The following is an 18,716-nucleotide window of genomic DNA, read 5'->3' as shown; positions in this document are numbered from 1 at the left end:
GCTCAGAGGTCAACTTCCCTGCCATCACCAAATGCCATCCACAAATGTCAGAGTTGGAATTCGAAAGTAGAGGGGGATGGGGAGTGTCTTTACCATCTCCAGTCTAACAACTCTTTCCCCTAAATCAGTGGTCAAGTAGGAGGGAAGGTTTGGGGATTTGTTGTTATTGTTGTTCCCATTCTCCTCTCCCGACTCCCCAACCCCACCCTGCAGGTAATCTTAAATTAAGTCTTAAAGGCTCAGGTCCTCGCCAAAAGGAGTCATTTGCACTCGGCTGCACTCATCTCTCAGACAAGTCTTGGGGCTGGGGAATCGATTCCGAAGCCGTGAATGGGGTGTGTGTGCGTGTGAGCGTGTGTGGGTGGTGTGTGTACCTTCTCCGGCCTGTGTCTAAGTGTACGAGTACAATCTCCCTTCCCGGAGCTGGAGCAGCGCCTGGCTGAGGTGTCGAATGGATGCCGACCGAGAGTGGGTGGGGGTTGGGGAAGTAGGTGGCACTGTTCCCCAAAGAATATCAAGGCCAGTGACTGGGAAAATCTAAGGAAAGGGCCTGCCTCCGCTTTTTTAAATTATTCGAGGGAGGGAACAGGGGCAGGGAAAAACAGAAATTTTCTCCTAGCAGAAAAAAGGATTAAAAGAGTCCAAGATGCAGGCAAGAAAGCCTGGCCTGCCTAATGACTGAACTCCGTGGGCAAGGGGCAAACTCCCTCAAACGTAGATCTCACACAGTACAAAAGCTTCTTGGGGAACCCCGATCCTCGACCACTAATGCTGTGGGGGAATCCGCGATGCCTCGCAGTGTCCGCCCAGGGTTCTGCTGTTCAAGACCCGTCTGTCTCTCTCATTCTCTGCTCTCCCGCCCCTTCTGGGGATACTGGAAGGCTCGGTCTCTGTAGCAAACCGAGAATTGCGACTTTTATTATAGATGTTGCAGAATTCGTAATGATCCCAACTCTGTTTACCTATATTATTCGGGAGCTGGCTTCAAGTATCTGTTTGCTTTGGTGATAGAGGCAAATCAATAACAATACTCGCACAAATACTTTATAAACCTCTTTCAAGTTTTCCGTACCACGCTTTCCCTCCCATTCCCAAAGTAAGCAATCAGAAACTCGGAGACACGGAATCCAGAACCCCACGCCATCCCCGACCAGCGCTCTGGCTTCCGCCAAACCCGCGCAGAGCGAACGCCTGGCTGACAGGCGGTGTATACACTAGCCTTTCTCTGCCCCAAGCCTCGCCCTCCACTTCGTCCTCGTTTACACTTTCCCAAGTCCTCTTCTCCAGCCCTGGAATCGATAACCTTGTATTGGAGTTAAATTCCTGTTTCCCAAACGAAAACCAAACTGAGGACGGTCTCGGGCACTTTAGCTTCCCGCAAAGTGCAGCGGAAAAGCTAGAAGTGGGTCCCAGCGAACTAGCTGACCTCGGGAAGCATCACTCAGAGGGCCCCGCCCGCTATCTCCTCACCCAGGGCTTGTTCTCTAGAACTATTTTAAGGCCTGCCCCTGGGAGCAAGCTCACACAAACCCCGTGCTTTAAAGCTTCTTCACCAGCCCAGGGCTTGGGACGCACACCTGCACACCTCCGAATTGGACCTGTCCAAGTCCCCAACAGCCGGATCGCCGTTGACCTCGTTTTCCCACCCTGGCTCCCATTCCTTGACCGGAGCCTCGGCCCCTGCTCCCTCAATCCCCAGACTCCAAACTTTGTGGATGATTGAGGAGTTTTGGCGCAGGAGGAGACTGAACAGAGGAGACTTGAGTGGAGTTTTCAGAGGGAGATTGGGGCTGAGAAAGACATCGAGTCGGGACCCGCTGGGATGGTACTGGATGGGACGGGCCAAGCCAGCTTGCTTACTGAACAATAGCCAATAAAACAGTGCAATGAGGGTCGCCGCCCAAAAGGGCTGCATTGACCTAAGGAACTGACCTGGAGAGTGGGAGAGTGGGGTGCGGAGTTATCCACTGCTCCCTCCCTAACTTATAAATTTTCCCCGACAATCAATTTCAGAGTTAGCAGACTAGTGCAGTATCCAGAAGCCCAGGATGGAAACGGTGGATCCGCCACGACTGAGATTCGGTGATGAACAATACGTACCCAGCACAACACCTGGAAAACGTGCTCTGATCTCCGTAGTAGGAACACGCATTATCAGTGGGTGAGGAAAAAGAAAATATTCATGTGCCCCCTTTCGAAACTCATCACAAAATAAAATGACACCTCAATATTTCCAAGGTCTAGGGAGTCATCTATGGAGGGCATTCCTTTCACCAAAGCATTTCATAAAACTCGTATCATTTAGAAGATGGTTCTCAAAAGTCTCTGTGACGAAAACAATTCCTCTCCTTACAGCCAGTGTCGGGACAGCTTTCCAAACTTAGCTCACTAGACTGCTCCTTGAACAACAGACTTACAAGCTTTCATTGAGTCACACTAGAAATTCTCCGGCTGACTTGGTAGAACCTGCTAGATCCTTCCCTGACATAGTCTTTGGAAATCCTGGGCCCCCTCCTCAATTTAATGAGAACTCAGATTAAGATGACAATATAGGGAGATATAGATTTATATATATATACATATAATTATATGTCTATTATAGCCTCATATTTCACTTATGTGTGCATTACATACATACATACATACATACATAGCAAATAACCTCACAATCATATATGTAGGAGATATGTGATTCCATAATATGATCTTGTGTATGTGTATTCACATGGATGGATGAAATCACAAATACATATATACACATAAGGCAGCCTGAGTTGGGAGCTAGCCTTAGATTCAGAATGACTCTGGTCCCTTTCTAGGACATTCTGGCTGTGTAACATTGAACAGGTCACTGAACCTCAGTGTAGATGGTGATAATCTTGATGATGATGATGATGATAGAACTATATTTTCACACACATCTATTGATACATGTACATATGCTAAATGTTTTTTCTTGTTGAAGTAAGATAGAAATACATGCACAAGCATCCATATACAAATACCTTAGAGAGAGACAACTTGTTGTAGAATAGCCACTAGAGGTCAAAGAAATGGGTTTGGAGTTCTAGCCTCTACTTCCTCCTCTCCTATATGGGACTATGGACAAGTCACTTCAGTTCTGAGTCTCCTTTCCTTAGTTTGTAAAACTGTAACAAATTCTTTCTGTAAGGAAGATGTGTGAGCTATTTGTTTTTATTAAAGACAGAGTATTTGATGTATTACTGAAGCAAGCGTAACAGGTACATTATAATATACTGCCTATCAGCTCTATAAAAATTATATGTTTAGCATTGTATATCTACTACAGGACACCAGTATATTGTGTTGTTACACCATGCAGGCTCTTCTGTCTTGGAGAGATATGATTCCATCACTCTTTCTTTAAACTGCTTGGTTTCTGGGGTGTCCTAACTCCAGGCGGTTGCCAGGGCAGGGCAAGCTAGCTTTACCAGGTTGGACTTTCTCCTCCATTTCCCTCACAGTTATTAGAGCCACATTGCCAATGCCATCACCTCCCCTTTTTATAGAACCAATTTGAGTAGAATTCTCCACATCCCAAAGAAGGCATTTGGGTGGTTTCTGAGAAAGGCCTGGTCAGAAACAGTAGTGGATGTGAGGAGTTCAGAGCTAACAGAAGGTCCGATAGACATAAAAGAATAGCCCCACAACATAGAGACAGTTGAACTTGGAATTAGACTAAAATCGTTTGACTCCTGGCTTTTACACCTTCTAAGGTCGATACCTTGAACAATACACTTAACTAAGGTTGTTTTATCATTTGTAAAACGGGGACCTGGGAGGTGGATAATACTTGCACTATCTCACAGGTAATTCTTCACACTTATGAAGGAAGTGTTTTGTAAACCTTAAAGTATTGCTATTAGAATTAAGCCTGGGTTTTCGCAGCAAAGAGGGCTGCTTTGGGCTTCTGGACCCCCAGTAGTTCATGGATGATGTGGAGATCCAACCATCGGACCTGACGTTTGGTTCCTTTCGTTGACTTTTAAATGTCTTCACTAGCTCCGGCGGGCCGCTGAACTACTCTCTAGGGTAGGGAAATCCAACGTCTGAAGAGAGACTTCAGGAAGCTGGCCAGGCCCTTCTCCAACAGCTGGGTCCCAGCCCTGGGCAGTAATCTGGGTTTATGGACTCCATTAAGCTCTAGACCCAGAGCACCAAACGTTTGCCTAGAAACCTATCGGTCTCCCTCTTCAAAACTGAGACGCGCCCATACAGCATCTCTTCCAGTCCTCCAAAAACCCACCTCTAACATCCACCTCCACCCCCTACCCCAAGGCTTTTGCAGGGAGGCAGATTCCAGAGTTTTTCATTTGTCCCATAATTCAAAAAATCCCACCCCATAGACAAGAACACATAGCACATTCTGCCTTGGGGCACAGAGTTCCAACTTCCTTGTGCCAGGCGTCCTCAAGCTTTGGAGTGTGTGCGTGTTGTTTGTTGGGGGAAACAAGTATCGGGCTAGACTCACCCTCAGATTCCAGCCGCCCCTCTAGGCTTCGGCTGGCTTCCGGGTGAGAGAGGCTGAGGGGTTCGAGATCCCGCTCTGGCTGTCACAGCCACTGCTTGGCCCTCTGGGTGGCCTGCAAGAGGGGCTGGGAGGCGGACAAGACCTCTGGATTGAATTTAGAGTAAATAATCAACTAATTTATCTTTTAGTTGCCCTCTGTTCCAACACTGGGAGACTGGGGCAGAGGACCTGGCCCTAGAAAAGGAGAGCTTTGCCCACCAGACTATTCGGGCCCCTGCCAAAGAAGCCTGGGATTTCTCCTGCTTGGTTCCAGCCCGAAGCCAAATTCCCAGAGAAAGCCGTGCAGGATCACGTGGTCTCTCGGGCCCGAGCCCGGACGCTGACCCGGGCCGGGGGCTCGAGGCTGCCCGGAGCCCCCCAGGAGGGCGCCGGGAGGTGGGGCGAGCCGAGTCGGGCGGGGCCGGCTCTGACCTTTGGAGAAGCTTAGCGGCAGGGGGTGGGTTCGAGGGGAGGGGAGGGGAGGGGCTGGGGCCGGCCCGGCCCTCGGCGGGATTCCCTGCGGCGCAGCCTCTGGCTCCCAGTTGCTCGTCCGCTTCGACTGCTGCCCCCTCCCCTCCACGCCACAGTAAGTATTATGTCTCTGCCCACCTTTTATCTGCCCGCCCGGCCTTATCTGGTATATGGGGCTGCCCTGAGAGACCGTGTGGATGCGGGTTCCCGGGGGAAGTAGCTCTCCCTGAGGCCCCCTCCCACCCCAGTCCGGTCCCCGCCTCCCTGCCGGAGCCCGGAGCCCTTCAAGCCGTTGCAGGGGTCTCTGAGCCGCAGCGGGCCCTGCTGGTCTATTTCAAGGCAAGACTTTATCATCCCGTTAGGCCTTGATGGTGCCAACCTAGATGCTTTCCGCGGGCCTACGCTTAACTCCCAGGGGCCCTGCTGCTCAGAGGGGGTACCAAGGAGAACCAGGGTCTCCCCTAGCCTCTTGGGTCCTCAAATACTTTCTCCGGCGACAAGCTGAGGAGTTGAGTCCAATGGGTGAACCCAAAGACTATCCTCCCCCTCGCTATCTTCTCTTGCTCTACTTTCTCCTCCCGTGGGGCGACCAGCTCCCTGGAGACCTTCTCCACCGCCAGTTCTCCTCTCCATAGCGTGCTAGTCCTAGAAACTTCCCGGTGTCGGAGCAGTGCAAAGGATTTCCAAGATTAGTGATGGCTTGGTGATTCCATTTTCCACTGATCTAGTCCACCTATGAGGTCTTCAACCTAGTAAGATCTCAGCACAACTTTTCCTCTCTGGAAGGAACCGGGAGCCTACGAGTTAGGCCAGGGTAAATGGGTGGGGGCGGAATGGTTACCTAAGGTCGATTCTCTCTTTTCATTGCTTCTCTGAACCCCTCCTCCGGAAAAATGCTGAAAAAAGAACTTTTTCTTTGGCTTAAGGAATTTAACGAATTTTAATTAGAAGCGAGCCCGAGAACGTAGTACCCGGGTTACAATAATCACCGGAGCAGTGATTCTTGTTTTTTCTTGGGAAATGGAGTTCCTAGGTAATAGGGAGTGGGAAAGGAGATGAAGAGGGTGTATTGAAAATTCGCTACGTTGGGAGCTGTCCTCAGTCAGGTCTTTCAGTACCCCAGTCTCTGATCCTATTTCTCGTTTGGAGGGAGCGGGGTGTATTGCGTCTAGTTTTAGCCAAGCAGTCTGGGAGGCGTGGAAAGGATAATATATAGAACCAGCTGAACTAAATGGGAAATTAACCTTCCACTAGTGTTCCTGACTGGTACTTCTCAGAGAGAAAGCAGGACGGTTCAAGCAGGGGTTGAGGAAGGAAACACAAAGGAGACCCAAACCCAGAGCGCAGGTGTAATCCCGAAAACTGGTGGAAGGTTTGGGGATGGACGGTGATCTAAGGATACAGAGAAAAGCGCCAGGTCCATAAACAAACGAACAAACAAAAAAAAAGACCAAAATGATGGTCTTTTTTCTCTTTTTCATCTCTCTCCAGGTAACACCGTCTTCCTGGCAACATCTGGATACCAGTCCCTTAAATCGACCCAGACAACCAACCAGATACTGGAGAGAAAAGTACCCAAGTCAGACACTGGGGGAAATACAACCGAATCCTAAAGCTTTGTTCCTTTGGTCTCGGCACCTGGTTCCTGCTGTGCCCTTCTCGCTGAGCTTCCAGTTTTAATTACACCTCCAACTGCTCCTTTCTGGGCCGGGAACTACGAGGCCTGCTTTAAAATGTACCAAAGTTTGGCCCTCGCTTCGAACCCCGGCCAGGCACCTTATACCCATGACTCCAGTAGCTTCCTACACTCGCCAGCAGCCAGTTCCCCCGTATATGTGCCCACGACGCGAGTGCCCTCTATGCTGCCTACTATGCCCTACCTGGCGGGCTGTGAGGCAGCACACCAGAGTCATCCACTGAGCAGTCATCCTAGCTGGGCCCAGGCAAGCGGTGAGGCCTCGGCCTTTAACCCTGGCAGCCCCCACCCGCCGTCTGGTTTCTCCTATTCACACAGCCCTCCTGGGGGTAGCGGCGGGGGACGGGATGGAACCTACCAGAGCCCCCTGCTCCTGGGCAGTGGCACCAGGGAGCAGTACACCAATCCATTGGTGCGCTCAGTCGGTGGATCCTATTCCAACGCCTACCCAGCCTATGTAAGCCCGGACATGCCCCCATCCTGGACCACCGGTCACTTCGAAAGCAGCGTTCTACACAGCCTACAGAGCCGCCAAGCTGGCCTTCCAGGCAGGAGATCCACCTTTGGTGAGTTCTTTCCTCCTTCAGCCAACGGATGCCCCCCCCCACATACACACACACCATTCTTCCTATGCCTCCCCCTCCATATTCCTAGTGATTCCACTTAAGAGTTCCCCACCACATCTTCAAGATCCAACCAGAATTTGCCCCTGTTGTCCCTGGTGTGAAGTGGGGAGTACGGAAGGATCAGACAGAATGAGAGGTAGGGAGTAGTTGAGAGTATAGAAGGAAACGACTGGTTTCTCTTCTTTATCCTTATTTTGGAGCAAATCATTTTTTTCCAGAGAGGGAATTCCTGGTCACTCACCCCCTTTTCTTAAATGTCTTTCTGCCTGAGGTCAGGTTCAGAAACTCACAATTATTCCAGAGGAGTTCCCTTCCCCACCCTTCACACACACATCCCCCAGCCTCCAGGGGGTTAGATCCCAGTGTCTTTGAGACATGAGACTTCCCATGAATCTTTGTCTTTCAAGGGAAGGGGGTAGGGGTAGAATAAGGATCATTTCTTTCAGAAACAGGCACTTTACCCATTCGACTCTACACTAATTCCCAAATCTCATAGGATCCTGAAAGGTTGGCACTCTCAAGTGTTAGCCTTGCCTACACAAAGAAAGTGGGGAGATGTTATTGAAACGCAATTGAGTGCTTTGTTTTTTATTATTTAGATCAATGGAAACACTCAACCCAATTAAAAAACACACACAAAAAGAGCAAAAACTCTCCCCCTAAACACTCCCTTTTGATCAATAAAAGGAATTCAGGGATGAATTATCCTCAAAATTATTTTGACCCCCTCCTTTATAGCCATGCCAAACATTACCCTGCATGCCACCCCATACCCCCTCTGTAGTCTGAGGATTGGGGAAGAGGTTTTTTGCCCAGATGGAACTCTGCCCTATGTCACTGGAAGAAAACTCCTTGGAAACAGTATGTAAGCTCCAACCCTTCAACCAGAGACAGTCTCTCCAAGATCTTTTTCCTTGCCTTCACCTGGGCTCAGTACCCCCTTTCTGATCGAGCTGAAGGCTTGGTATTTTAAGGCAGAGGGACATATTTACAGGACTCTAATATTTTGGTAATTTATTGAAGTAAATTAGTTTATATCTGAAAGGACTTTTGGTCTCCTAATTCACTCTCTTCCAAACAGTTCCCAAATTGCCTTGTTCTCTTCCTTCCAAGGAGATGGTGAAAATCAAGCAAGCGATAGACAATAAAAGCCACTTGGGTGAAGGGCCATTTTAATTTCTTTGAGCCTCCCTACCACCACCACATTCAGAATCACAGACACTGCCCTGTCACCCGTTTGCTAGGTAGCTCTTTACGGGACCAAGTTGCTTCTTCTTCCTCTGCGGTGCTCAAGAACCAGACTGCAATTGCCAAAATTCCTCATTCTCCTCTCTCTATGCCACTCCTTTTCCTCTCCTTTTCAATCGTATCCTTGTTCTTTCTTCCTGTCTTTTCTTTCACATTGTTTCCATCCTCTCCTTTTCCCTTCTCTTTACCCACCTCTCCATATTTAGGGCTTACTCTCCTTCTTTCCCTCCCTCTCCATGCTTCCTCAGATCTACCTCTCCTTTCCCTTTCCTCTCCTCTATATTTACAACTGTCCTGTCAGTCCTCTCCTACCTCTCCTTTTTCCTCATCCCTCCCCTCACTGTCCTATATGAACTCCCCATTCCATCCCTCCCAACTTTATGTTTTGTTTTGAAAAGCACTTCAAGCCCTCTGCAGAGTTATCTCCTTCCTAGCTGTGTCTCCTCTCAAACCGCCCCCCCCCCCCATCAACTCCATGCCTGGGCTCCTGAGGAGCTTATCTCTGTGGAGAACAAAATCACCCAGAGGAGGGGGTGTGAGGCCTCCACCTTTTCTACCCCTCCCTCCCCCACAACTGCAGTTCCCATCCCAAGTTGGGAAAATAAAGATGCTGTCCCTTTCCCTCTACCATTGACTGCTCCACATCTCAATTAAATGAATAATTTAGATACACCCACTCACTTCCAGGACTCAAAGGGTCATCCAACTAGCCACTGATTGCCCGAAAGCCAGGATCACTTTTTGTTTTCCTTCTGGTTTCTGAGGTGTTTGCCTACTCAGGAGATTCGCTTTGGGGTAGAAAGCAAAAGGAGCTTAGGGGTGAGGCTAGATGATTGTGGAGAAGGTTCTGGCTCAGAACCCGGAAGATGAAGAGCTGAGCTTTTCTTGGCCTGGCACTGACTTTCCCAGTAGAATCTGGCAGCCCATCATGGCTCACCTATTTATTTGGTCCCTTTCCACCACCCACTCCCTGTGCCTCTCCTCTCCTAGAGGAACCAACTGCCCAAGAACTGGAAAGGCTCTCAGTTAGCTACAGGAGAAAGGGGCAGCTAGCCTGGGAAACTCCAAATTTCATTTATCTGGAGGATGTCAGTCAGAACTAGCCTATTTCTAGACTCCCTACTCCCTCTTTCGATGAGGGCCTTTTCTTTAGAACGCCATAAGATTTAGAATTAGAAGAGCACCTAGACCATAAAGCGTCAGGGCTGGATTGTATTTAAGAGCGAAGAATAGCAGAATTAGATGGAGCCTTAGAATATTTTATGTTAGAACTGGAAAAGGGGAATTTAGAAAAGGGATCTAAGATAACATTTATCGTGCAAGATTTGGAATATGTACAGATACATTGTACAGCTAGAGAAATGTAGAGGAAAGGGACGGGAAGTGACTTGCCCAAGGTCGTACATGTAATAATAAGTAGCCAAAATGCCCAGAATTGAAGACTACAGTATACTGTGCTCCTGAATAATTAGGTCATTGGCGAGTTTGAACTTCTTGGAGTTTATTCATCGCCTTCTTTGGGTGACGATTACTGGAGGGAATGGCGAGATGCTATGGAGCTAGATGAGATGAGGGGAGCTGGGAGTTTCGATTTTTCAAAAGGAAGTAATCCAGCTCCAAAAGTTTATCCGTATGGTCTCTAGCTGCTGCTAGCCGCCACCAAAAAGCAAGACCAAAAAAGCAGACTAATCCCCGGGCCTTCTCACTCCCAGCTCTGTCCTGGTCCTAGTTCTAGGGTCTCAGGTCCCATATCCAGACCCGCCTCCACTCCCCCAACCCAACCCCCCCCCCCACCCTGGCGAGGCTCCTCTATCGGTCAGTGGCAGCCCGGCCTGAGGTGTGATTGATCCTGCGTCATACACCCCACACCCCCCCACAATAGCCCTAGCGCCCGCGGCCCCCACACACATTCCATCCGTCTTGGCCCAGCCTGCGCGTCGCCACCAGTCAAAGCCCCCAAAGGTTTGATGGAAATCAGGGAAGCCCGCGAGTCGGCCCCCAGCCCCTCCCACACCCACCCACTTACCCACCCCCGCCTTTAATCGCCTTACAATAACAACGCTTCTGAGCCCTGTTTAGACAACCCGGCCAGCGGGCCAATCTATCCGCTGTACCGGACCCAAAGCTCAGCCCGGGCCTATGGGGCGCGCGGAGGCCAAGGACAGCCCCGGTCGTGCCGCCTTGGGAGAAAAGGCAAAACCCGCAACATTAACACCCCAGGTTGGGGGTGGGGGCAGGGAGTAGATGTGTGTAGAGGGAGGAAGGCCAGAGAAGAAGGCTGGAGGGAGAGAATGCGTGGGCGCAAGGGATAAAATCAAATTTCTTAGCACGAGGGATGAGGATGCTTAGCACTGTGTATCAGGGAAGAAGAAAAGTCTTAGAATAAAGCAGGGAAACATCTCGGGCCCAGTGCTTGGGGGTTTGGGGGGGTTGTTTTTCCGCTAAATACGTTCCCCCTCCCTAGGGGGCTCCTGGACGAAGAAGATAGTAGAGATACTAGTCAGGACTTTACAGACCACACAGTGCCCGGGTTTCTCCGATTGTTCCGTTTTCTAATCCCATCTCCAGCACTCACTGCCAAACTCTCGATAGCCAAGACCTTGTAGTGTTAAGACCTTGGACAAGTTTCTTGTCCTTTAAGTCTCAACTCTCGGAGACTGCAAAATGAGGTCCTGGGGCTTCGTGATCTCTCAGTTCCTTCCAGCTCTAAATTCTGTACTTTGGGAGGGTTGGTTTGGGATTCCACCATGGGGAAGGTGAGCAGAAGGGGCACAATCGCACTGAATTCTACGTCGCCTTTCCCTCTTCCTGGTGTTTAAACGTGAAGTCCCAAACCTGGCGCCAAGGCATACAAAAGCCCAGGGCCTCTGGTATTCGGGTTTAGGGCTCTTTTTTATTTGTTTGTTTGTTTAACGCGTGCAATAGATTCAACTTTTCCCTCTTCCTTTTCAGTGAGAAACATCAAAAACGATTTCCCTCTAAGTTCTTCCCTAACACCCTCTATCCAAATAACAGAAACTCAAAAATCTGGCAATTAGGTCGGTCTACTGTCCCCGTGGATCGGATCGGGAACTTGGATGTGGGGAGAGATTAAGGAGTAGGCAAGAGTACTGGATTTGAAGTCGGAGAATGGGTCTGATATTGAATCCTGGCTCTTTTTAGCTGAGTAATCTTAGATGCGTCACTTAAGCCCTTTGGGCCTCAGTTTCCCCATCTGCAAAGTCATGAGTTTAGACTAGATGGTTTCAGAAGCCTCTCCTAGCCCTTAAATACTCTGATGTAAAGGGGAGGGTATCTGGGCTCTGCACATACACCGTCCCCCCTTCTCTGCAGACAGATCCTGATGCCCTTTCGTCTCCGCTCAGTTTCAGAATTCCTGGAAGAGTTCCCGGGCGAGGGCCGAGAATGCGTTAATTGTGGCGCTATGTCCACGCCGCTGTGGAGGCGAGACGGCACAGGCCATTACCTCTGCAACGCCTGTGGCCTCTACCACAAAATGAATGGCATCAACCGGCCACTAATCAAGCCCCAGAAGAGGCTGGTAAGTCAGAGCTGGGGAAGAACACATCGGGGTTCTGCAGCAAGGCTACGGGGTAGGAGCTCGGTGCGGAGGAGATTATGCCACTAAGACTAACAAACGGGTCTTTTTTCTAAGTCCTTAACATCCGGGAGTCTGGTCTCAGTTGGAGACTCTGAACATAGAAGTGGAAGAAGGGGTTCTCGAAGGAGACGAGTGGCGGGAATGGAAGGGTTTGGTGAAGAAGGAGGGTATGGAAGAGGTTCTGCGAGTGCCAAGCAGGGCCAGCTAGGTGAGCGCTTTGTCCAACTCCGCATACCCAGAGGCAGAACTGGTGAAGTGGGGCTGACTTTCTGGGATGGAGAAAGTGGGCCCTGCATTTTGAGTCAGAGAATCTCTTCCCTAGCGGCCCCTCCCCCCAACTACCACCAATATTCACTAAGTGAAGCGAAACGGTAACAGCTGGAAGGGATCATCTAGTAGTCCAGCTCCCTCATTTTACAGATGAAGAAACTGAGGCCAACATATGTTAAGTAACTTGCCTGAGATCATACAGAGAGAATAAGCTTCAGAGGCAAGAATTGAACGCAAGTCTTTCTGCTGCCCAAAGACTAGTTTCTTCTCAAACAGGGCACAGAGGGAGTCCCGGCCCATTTCAGCGCTCCAGGATAAAAGAGAGAACTTTTGCATGACTCTTTCCCACTCGATTTAGGGCAAACGGGCTTGAGTTTGAACCTGTTGGTACCTCCTCCCTCAGCTCTCTCCCGTACCCCATTCCTGAAGCTTTCAGACTAAAACCTAACTGAGATAGGTCAGGGTTTCGTCCCTCTCTGTTATTTGATTTCTTGCACGTTAGAGTCGACAAGTTCGGGCTACAGAAAACAGCAGCACTGCTTTCCGGGTCTGTAGCTCAGGACTTTTAAGTGTTCGGGAGCTTGAGGCAGGATGTACATGGCTCCAGCACACTTGAGCCTGCCCCAGCCTCTGGGGAGCTCAGAGCTCTCATAGAATTTCTCGGCTTCGCTGGTTAAGGTTTCACCCACCTTCCCCTTAAGAAGGGAAAAATTATAAATAAACTTAAAAAAAAAAAAAAAGCTATTTCCCTACCTGTGTGAAGCTGATCTTTGTGGATGTGGGGTTTCGGAACTTAGAAATCGGCCTTGTTAAGGAAAGGTATTCAAGCAAAATTCATACAGATCCGAAAGGAGGCTCCCAGCTGGGATTGTGAATTGGTGAGTGGTTCTAAATAAGCCAGTAGGCTTTCTCCGAAAGCAAATTCTCTGTAATCACTGAGCAAGGAGATTGAGCAACCTAAGGATACCCACACTGGAAAAGACTGTAGCCTCTTTATTCCCTATTTTATTCCCAGAGTTACTCAGAAGTCCTTTTTGATGTTCTAAATAAGATATTAATATCCTTCTCCGAAAAGATCCTAGCTAGTGTGGTGCAAAAAGAACAAAAACAAAAACAAAATTGGGAGTTCCTGACACATGGTAACAACTTTGACATTCTCCGAGTGGAATAGCCAAGATCCCCCAGGGAGCACTTCTCTGTTTGATTCACATCTGCCGAAAAGCTACTTCTTAGGATATTGTATAAAATGTAAAACTCTTTTTCTCAAGAAAAGGGAAAAATATTTCATAGAAACACAACTAAAATGCTTCAGCCAAATGAAGAAATTCTCCAATTCCTCCGGCAGTTTCAGCTATTGGAAGGTTTCTAAAAACAAACAAAAAACCCTGAAGCCCAGATTAGACCTCTTCATAAACTCTAGTGATTAGTCTTATTAATGGTATTGGATCTCTACACCCCCCCCCCAATCATTTAGTCTATTTCTGGAGGTTTGTGCCCTTAAACAGAAGCCCCCAAAGCAAGTGGCTGAATTGTCTACCTTAACATGGAGTCAATTATTTATGTTGGTTTCAATATGGGCTTTCCATTTGTTTTGAGAGGTTTAACCCCATGTGGGAATATGGAGAGCCTAGACGATCTGGGAGGAGAAAACAGGAATTGATCCTGAACTTCTGGTTGGCTGGCACTGATCAGAGACCACTGGCTTCAGAAGGATAAAGCAGCTGCTTGACTTTAGGAGTTTTCTGCAATCTAAGATGAAGTTACCTTTGGAATTGGGATGGGCTGAGTTTAAAGTAGTTTCTCTTGTGTGGGACTTGGGACTAGATCCTCCTTTTATGGCAGGTTGTGAGTTGGCTCTATGGTAAGAGAGTAGGCATATATCGACTTCATCTTTAGAATACATTTTAGACATTTTCACAATTCTGTCAGCTTTGTGTTCACTCCTGACAGAATGTTGAGTCAAATGTGCCCAAGTTCTCAGCTAAGACTAACCAGGTTTAGTGTTTGCTCCCAAACACCAAAATAATCCCACTCCATAAGAAATCTATACATTTATGTTTACCTATTTTACATAATAAATATAGAGAGGGGAGTATGAAATTAATATTCAATTGAAAAATATTTATCTTGATCTTTATCACTATCATGAGATTTTGTTGAGAAAATATATGTAAAGTATTTTTCAAACCTTCTAATTAACTTCCTAAAATGCAGATACAACCATTACACACACACACACACACACACACACACACACACACACAGAGTCCAGCCAGTGTTTCCCTATCAGCTCTATTATCAAAAATAAAATGCTGTTTGGGATTCAAAGCCCTTCTTAACTTGGTTCCCTCCCCTTTCCAGTTTCCTTATACCTTACACCCTCTTTCCCACCCACCCCCACTACATACTCTGTGATCCAGTGACACAGATCTCCTTGCTATTTCTCAAACAAGATATTCCATCTCCAGACTCCTGGCATTTTCAGTGGCTGCCCCCAGACCTAGAATTCTCTCCATCCTTTTCTCTGTCTCCTGACTTCCCTGACTTCCTTCAATCCCCAGCTAAATTACCAGGTTCTACAAGAAGCCTTTCTTGATCCCCCTTAATGCTAGTGTCTTCTCTCTGTTGTTTATCTGGGTTTTTTTTTTCTGAATATGTCTTTTTTTAACCTGTTTGCATGTTTTCTTCCCCATTAGATTGTGAACTTTTTGAGAGCAAAGACTATTTTTTTTGCAGTGTAGGCACTAAACAAGGACCCAAATTTAAGAATACCTTGAAAAGGACCAAGCTATGTCAATTGGCTCTGAGCATTTTTTATCCATAAGGCAAATTTTAATAAGATTAAAATGTTTATTTCAAAGTAAAATTATAATAAAATTTTTGTCAATTGATAGGTTTGGTCCTTCTAATGTTAATACATGCTTGTTGACTGATTGTTAAGTACTTGCTATCTGTTAGGAACTGCATTAAATGTTGGGATATAAGCACACAAAAAGATAGTATAAGCTCTCAAGGAGCATAATTCTAAGGGAGGATTTTGTTGTGTTTAGTCATGTCTGACTCTTTGTGACTCTATGGAATATACTGCTTTCTTGGCAAAGATACTGGAATAGTGTAGCATTTTCTTCTCTAGTAGCAGAGGTTAAGTGACTTGCCCGGGGTCACACAGGTAGTGAGTAGCTGAGACTGGATTTGAACTCAGGTCTTCCTGACTACAGACCAGCTCTCTATATACTAAACCACCTAGACCACACATAAATGGAAGCTGAAAAGCAGAGGTGGATAGGTACCCTGGAGGTATGGAGATCGGAAGCAGAGCCAGGAAAAGTATGAAGGAAGATAGACCTGAGCCCCTCCACAAAATGGAGGTCTTCTCACTCAGTGTTCGAGGAATTTTCCAGTGTATGAAGACCACAGGAACTGAGGGAAATTCCAAGGTGAGAAGGTAATTGAGGCATGGCATCAAAATCCATATAGTCAGAAGCTAAGCCATTTTTTTAGTTATTTTTTAAAGCCTCCCTTTCTGTCTTAGTAACAATTCTAAGAAAAAAGATAGGTAAGAGTTAGGTGATGGGGTTAAGTGACTTGCAGGGTTTCCCACAGCTAGAAAGTATGTGACTTCTGATTTGAACCCAGGTCCTTCTGACTCCAAGCCTGGTGTTCTATCCACTGTGCTACCTAGCTGCTCCTCAAGGGATTTTGTAGACCAAAATTTTAGTAATGAAAGCACCTTCAATGTTTATCACTTGACTACTAGTATCAGAGGTAATGGTAGTAGTACTAGTAGTAATATTAATTTAGTAATATTTAATGATCTTTAGTGATGATGCTTCAGTTAATACTGTACTTGCTAATAATTAGTTTGAATAATTCTTGAAGAGAGTTCAATTTTATCTCTAAAATTGTGGAAGGATTAGATCCTCTGATAGCGGAGGGACTATTCATATTGGCTAAATTACAGATCCTTGATGTCTTAATGTAATAATAAATATGGAGTGTTTCCAAAGTCTTAGTGACTTAACAATTTAATATTAAATATTAAAGCTTGAGATTTAAGAGCTTAAAACTGCACTGCGACTTCTGGAACACCATAAAAAATGCCATCAAACCAAATTTGATTCAATTTTTAAAAATGTGTTTTGAATTATCTATTCATTAACTGATTTTGTTTGAAAATAATTAAGTTTAAAATTCAGTTAGCTCCAAACCTTTTGGGAGTTGTTTTTGCATTTTTTAATTTTACTTTGGTAATAATAACTGATATCTATACAGAGTGTCCCAAAAATCTTAGTTCCATTTTCATGGCTTAAAACCACACTAAGAGAAAGGTATAAGCATTTGTTAAGTGCTATTCTGTGCCAGGCACTATGCTATAAACTCTTTAAAAATATTAGATCATTTTATCCTCCCAACAACCCTAGAAAGTGGGTGTTGTTATTATCTCCACCTTACAGTTGAGGAAACTGAAGCAGACAGAGATTAAGGGATTTAACCATGTCACACAGCTAGGAAGTATTTGGAGTTAGATTTGAACTCAAGGCTTCCTGACTCTAAGTCCAGCATTCCATCCACTATACCTCTTAGTTATCCCAAGGCTTTTGGGATACTCCCAAATAAGACCTTTAAGTTTTTAGATCACTTCACAGATACATAATCATTCAAGTCTCACAAAACTCTATGAAGAGGGCTACTAAAATTATTATTATTCCCACTTTTCAGATGAGGAAACTGAGGCTCAGAGAAGTTAAATGACTCAGTAGAGGATCACTTAGTAAATCTTTGAAGTTTTATTAAACACCTAGCCTACAAAAAAAGGTTTGAAATTAGGTCTGTTGGACAGCTCACCTAAAAAGTGTTTTTACCCTTTATAACCCTGAAGAAAAATAAATAAATCCAGATTCTGGAATAAGAGTAAGGTGAGAAGATTTAGGGTAGGACCAGAAATAGGGCTGAGCACAGTTAAGTTTAGCTACTCAATAAGTACTCTCAGATAATTTATCTATGTAGGTCTATTAAATACTGGAAGGAATCTGGCAGCCAGTTTGGTCCAGTAACTGGTTTTATAAAAATGGATTTGGCATTTTCTCTGGAATTCAATTGACTTTCCCATTAAAAATAATTTTAGGGAAGGAGGGAAGCTCTGCCTAGAGGGTTGGAGATGGCTCGATACAGGCAATAGCTAGCTAGGTTTAAGAGTCAAGAAGACCTAGGCTTTCTTTTTCTGACCATTGATAGGCAAGTTTCTTAACTTCTATGAGCCCCATCTCACAGGAATAGCAATATCTATCTGTAATACCTACCTCAGAGGGTTGTTTTGAGGTTCAAAGGAGCTAATGCAGAGAAAAGACATTGTGATATTTATATATTGCATACACATATATGGATATAGTTATATGTGTGTATGTATAAATAGATACAGATAAACAGATGTCTACCAGCCATTTCTCATCTTAAGTTTACTAAAATCTCTCAATAAAGATTTTCTGTTGGTAGAGAGTAAAGGTCATTGTCCTTCAGAAAAGATTTTTTTTTTTACCTTTTGAGAATAAACATCTTAGAGGTGGGGGGAAAACATTAGAGATCTACGTCATCATAGGATATCAGACTTAGAAGTTGAGAGGTCTAACATTTTATGAAGAAAGCTGAGGTTCAGAGAGGGAAAATGACATATCCAGGCCACACAGTAAGTAAGTCACAAAAGAAAAACAAACAAAAAACACTAGGACCTAGCACCCACAACTGCCAGACCAATGCATTTGGACCTTCAATAGTTCTACCTGGGAAGTAAGGAGGGTAGGGGAAGATCTTTCCTGCATCTCTTTTTAGAGAGAATAAATATGAAGCCTCCCAATTATACAGCATTAATCCTCAGAGGACTCCTCACTATAAGCCTTTTTAGGACTCTCTTTCACTCTGTCTCTGTTTCTCTATATTTTTCTTTCTCTGTGTCTCTGCCTCTTTTGCTCTGTATCTCTGACTCTCTCCTCTTCCTTGCTTCTCCTCTCTTTTTCTCTCTTCTTTTTTTAAAGTATTTGTTTTTTTGTTACATTAAAATACCTAGTTAACTTCCTCTCTCCTTTCCCTTCTCCCATTAGAGAAGGCATCATCTGACAAAACAATAGACAGACAGATACATACATAGATAGATGGGTACATAGATGAGAGACAGACAGGTAGAGAGAGAAAGAGAGAGAGAGAGAGAGAGAGAGAGAGAGAGAGAGAGAGAGAGAGAGAGAGAGAGAGAGAGAGAGTGGAGAGGTGCATATGCACAGT

General features: G+C 46.0%; 1 protein-coding gene across 1 annotated transcript in view; it reads left to right on the top strand.

Annotated features, from left to right (window-relative positions):
* Positions 1-6,537: 6,537 nt before the first annotated feature.
* The window catches only part of GATA5 (GATA binding protein 5), a 30,399-nt gene continuing 18,220 nt past the window's right edge, over positions 6,538-18,716 (top strand). Inside the window, exons 1-2 of the mRNA XM_044661160.1 lie at positions 6,538-7,264; positions 11,938-12,113. Coding sequence (XP_044517095.1) covers positions 6,736-7,264; positions 11,938-12,113 — 705 coding nt within the window. The 5' untranslated portion in view covers positions 6,538-6,735. The remainder of the gene's footprint in view (positions 7,265-11,937; positions 12,114-18,716) is intronic.

Source organism: Gracilinanus agilis, chromosome 2, assembly GCF_016433145.1.
Source record: "Gracilinanus agilis isolate LMUSP501 chromosome 2, AgileGrace, whole genome shotgun sequence".
In the NCBI taxonomy this organism is placed as follows: Eukaryota; Metazoa; Chordata; class Mammalia; order Didelphimorphia; family Didelphidae; genus Gracilinanus; species Gracilinanus agilis.
The sequence above is the reverse complement of the archived record's forward strand: the minus strand, read 5'-3'. Positions and strand labels throughout refer to the sequence as shown.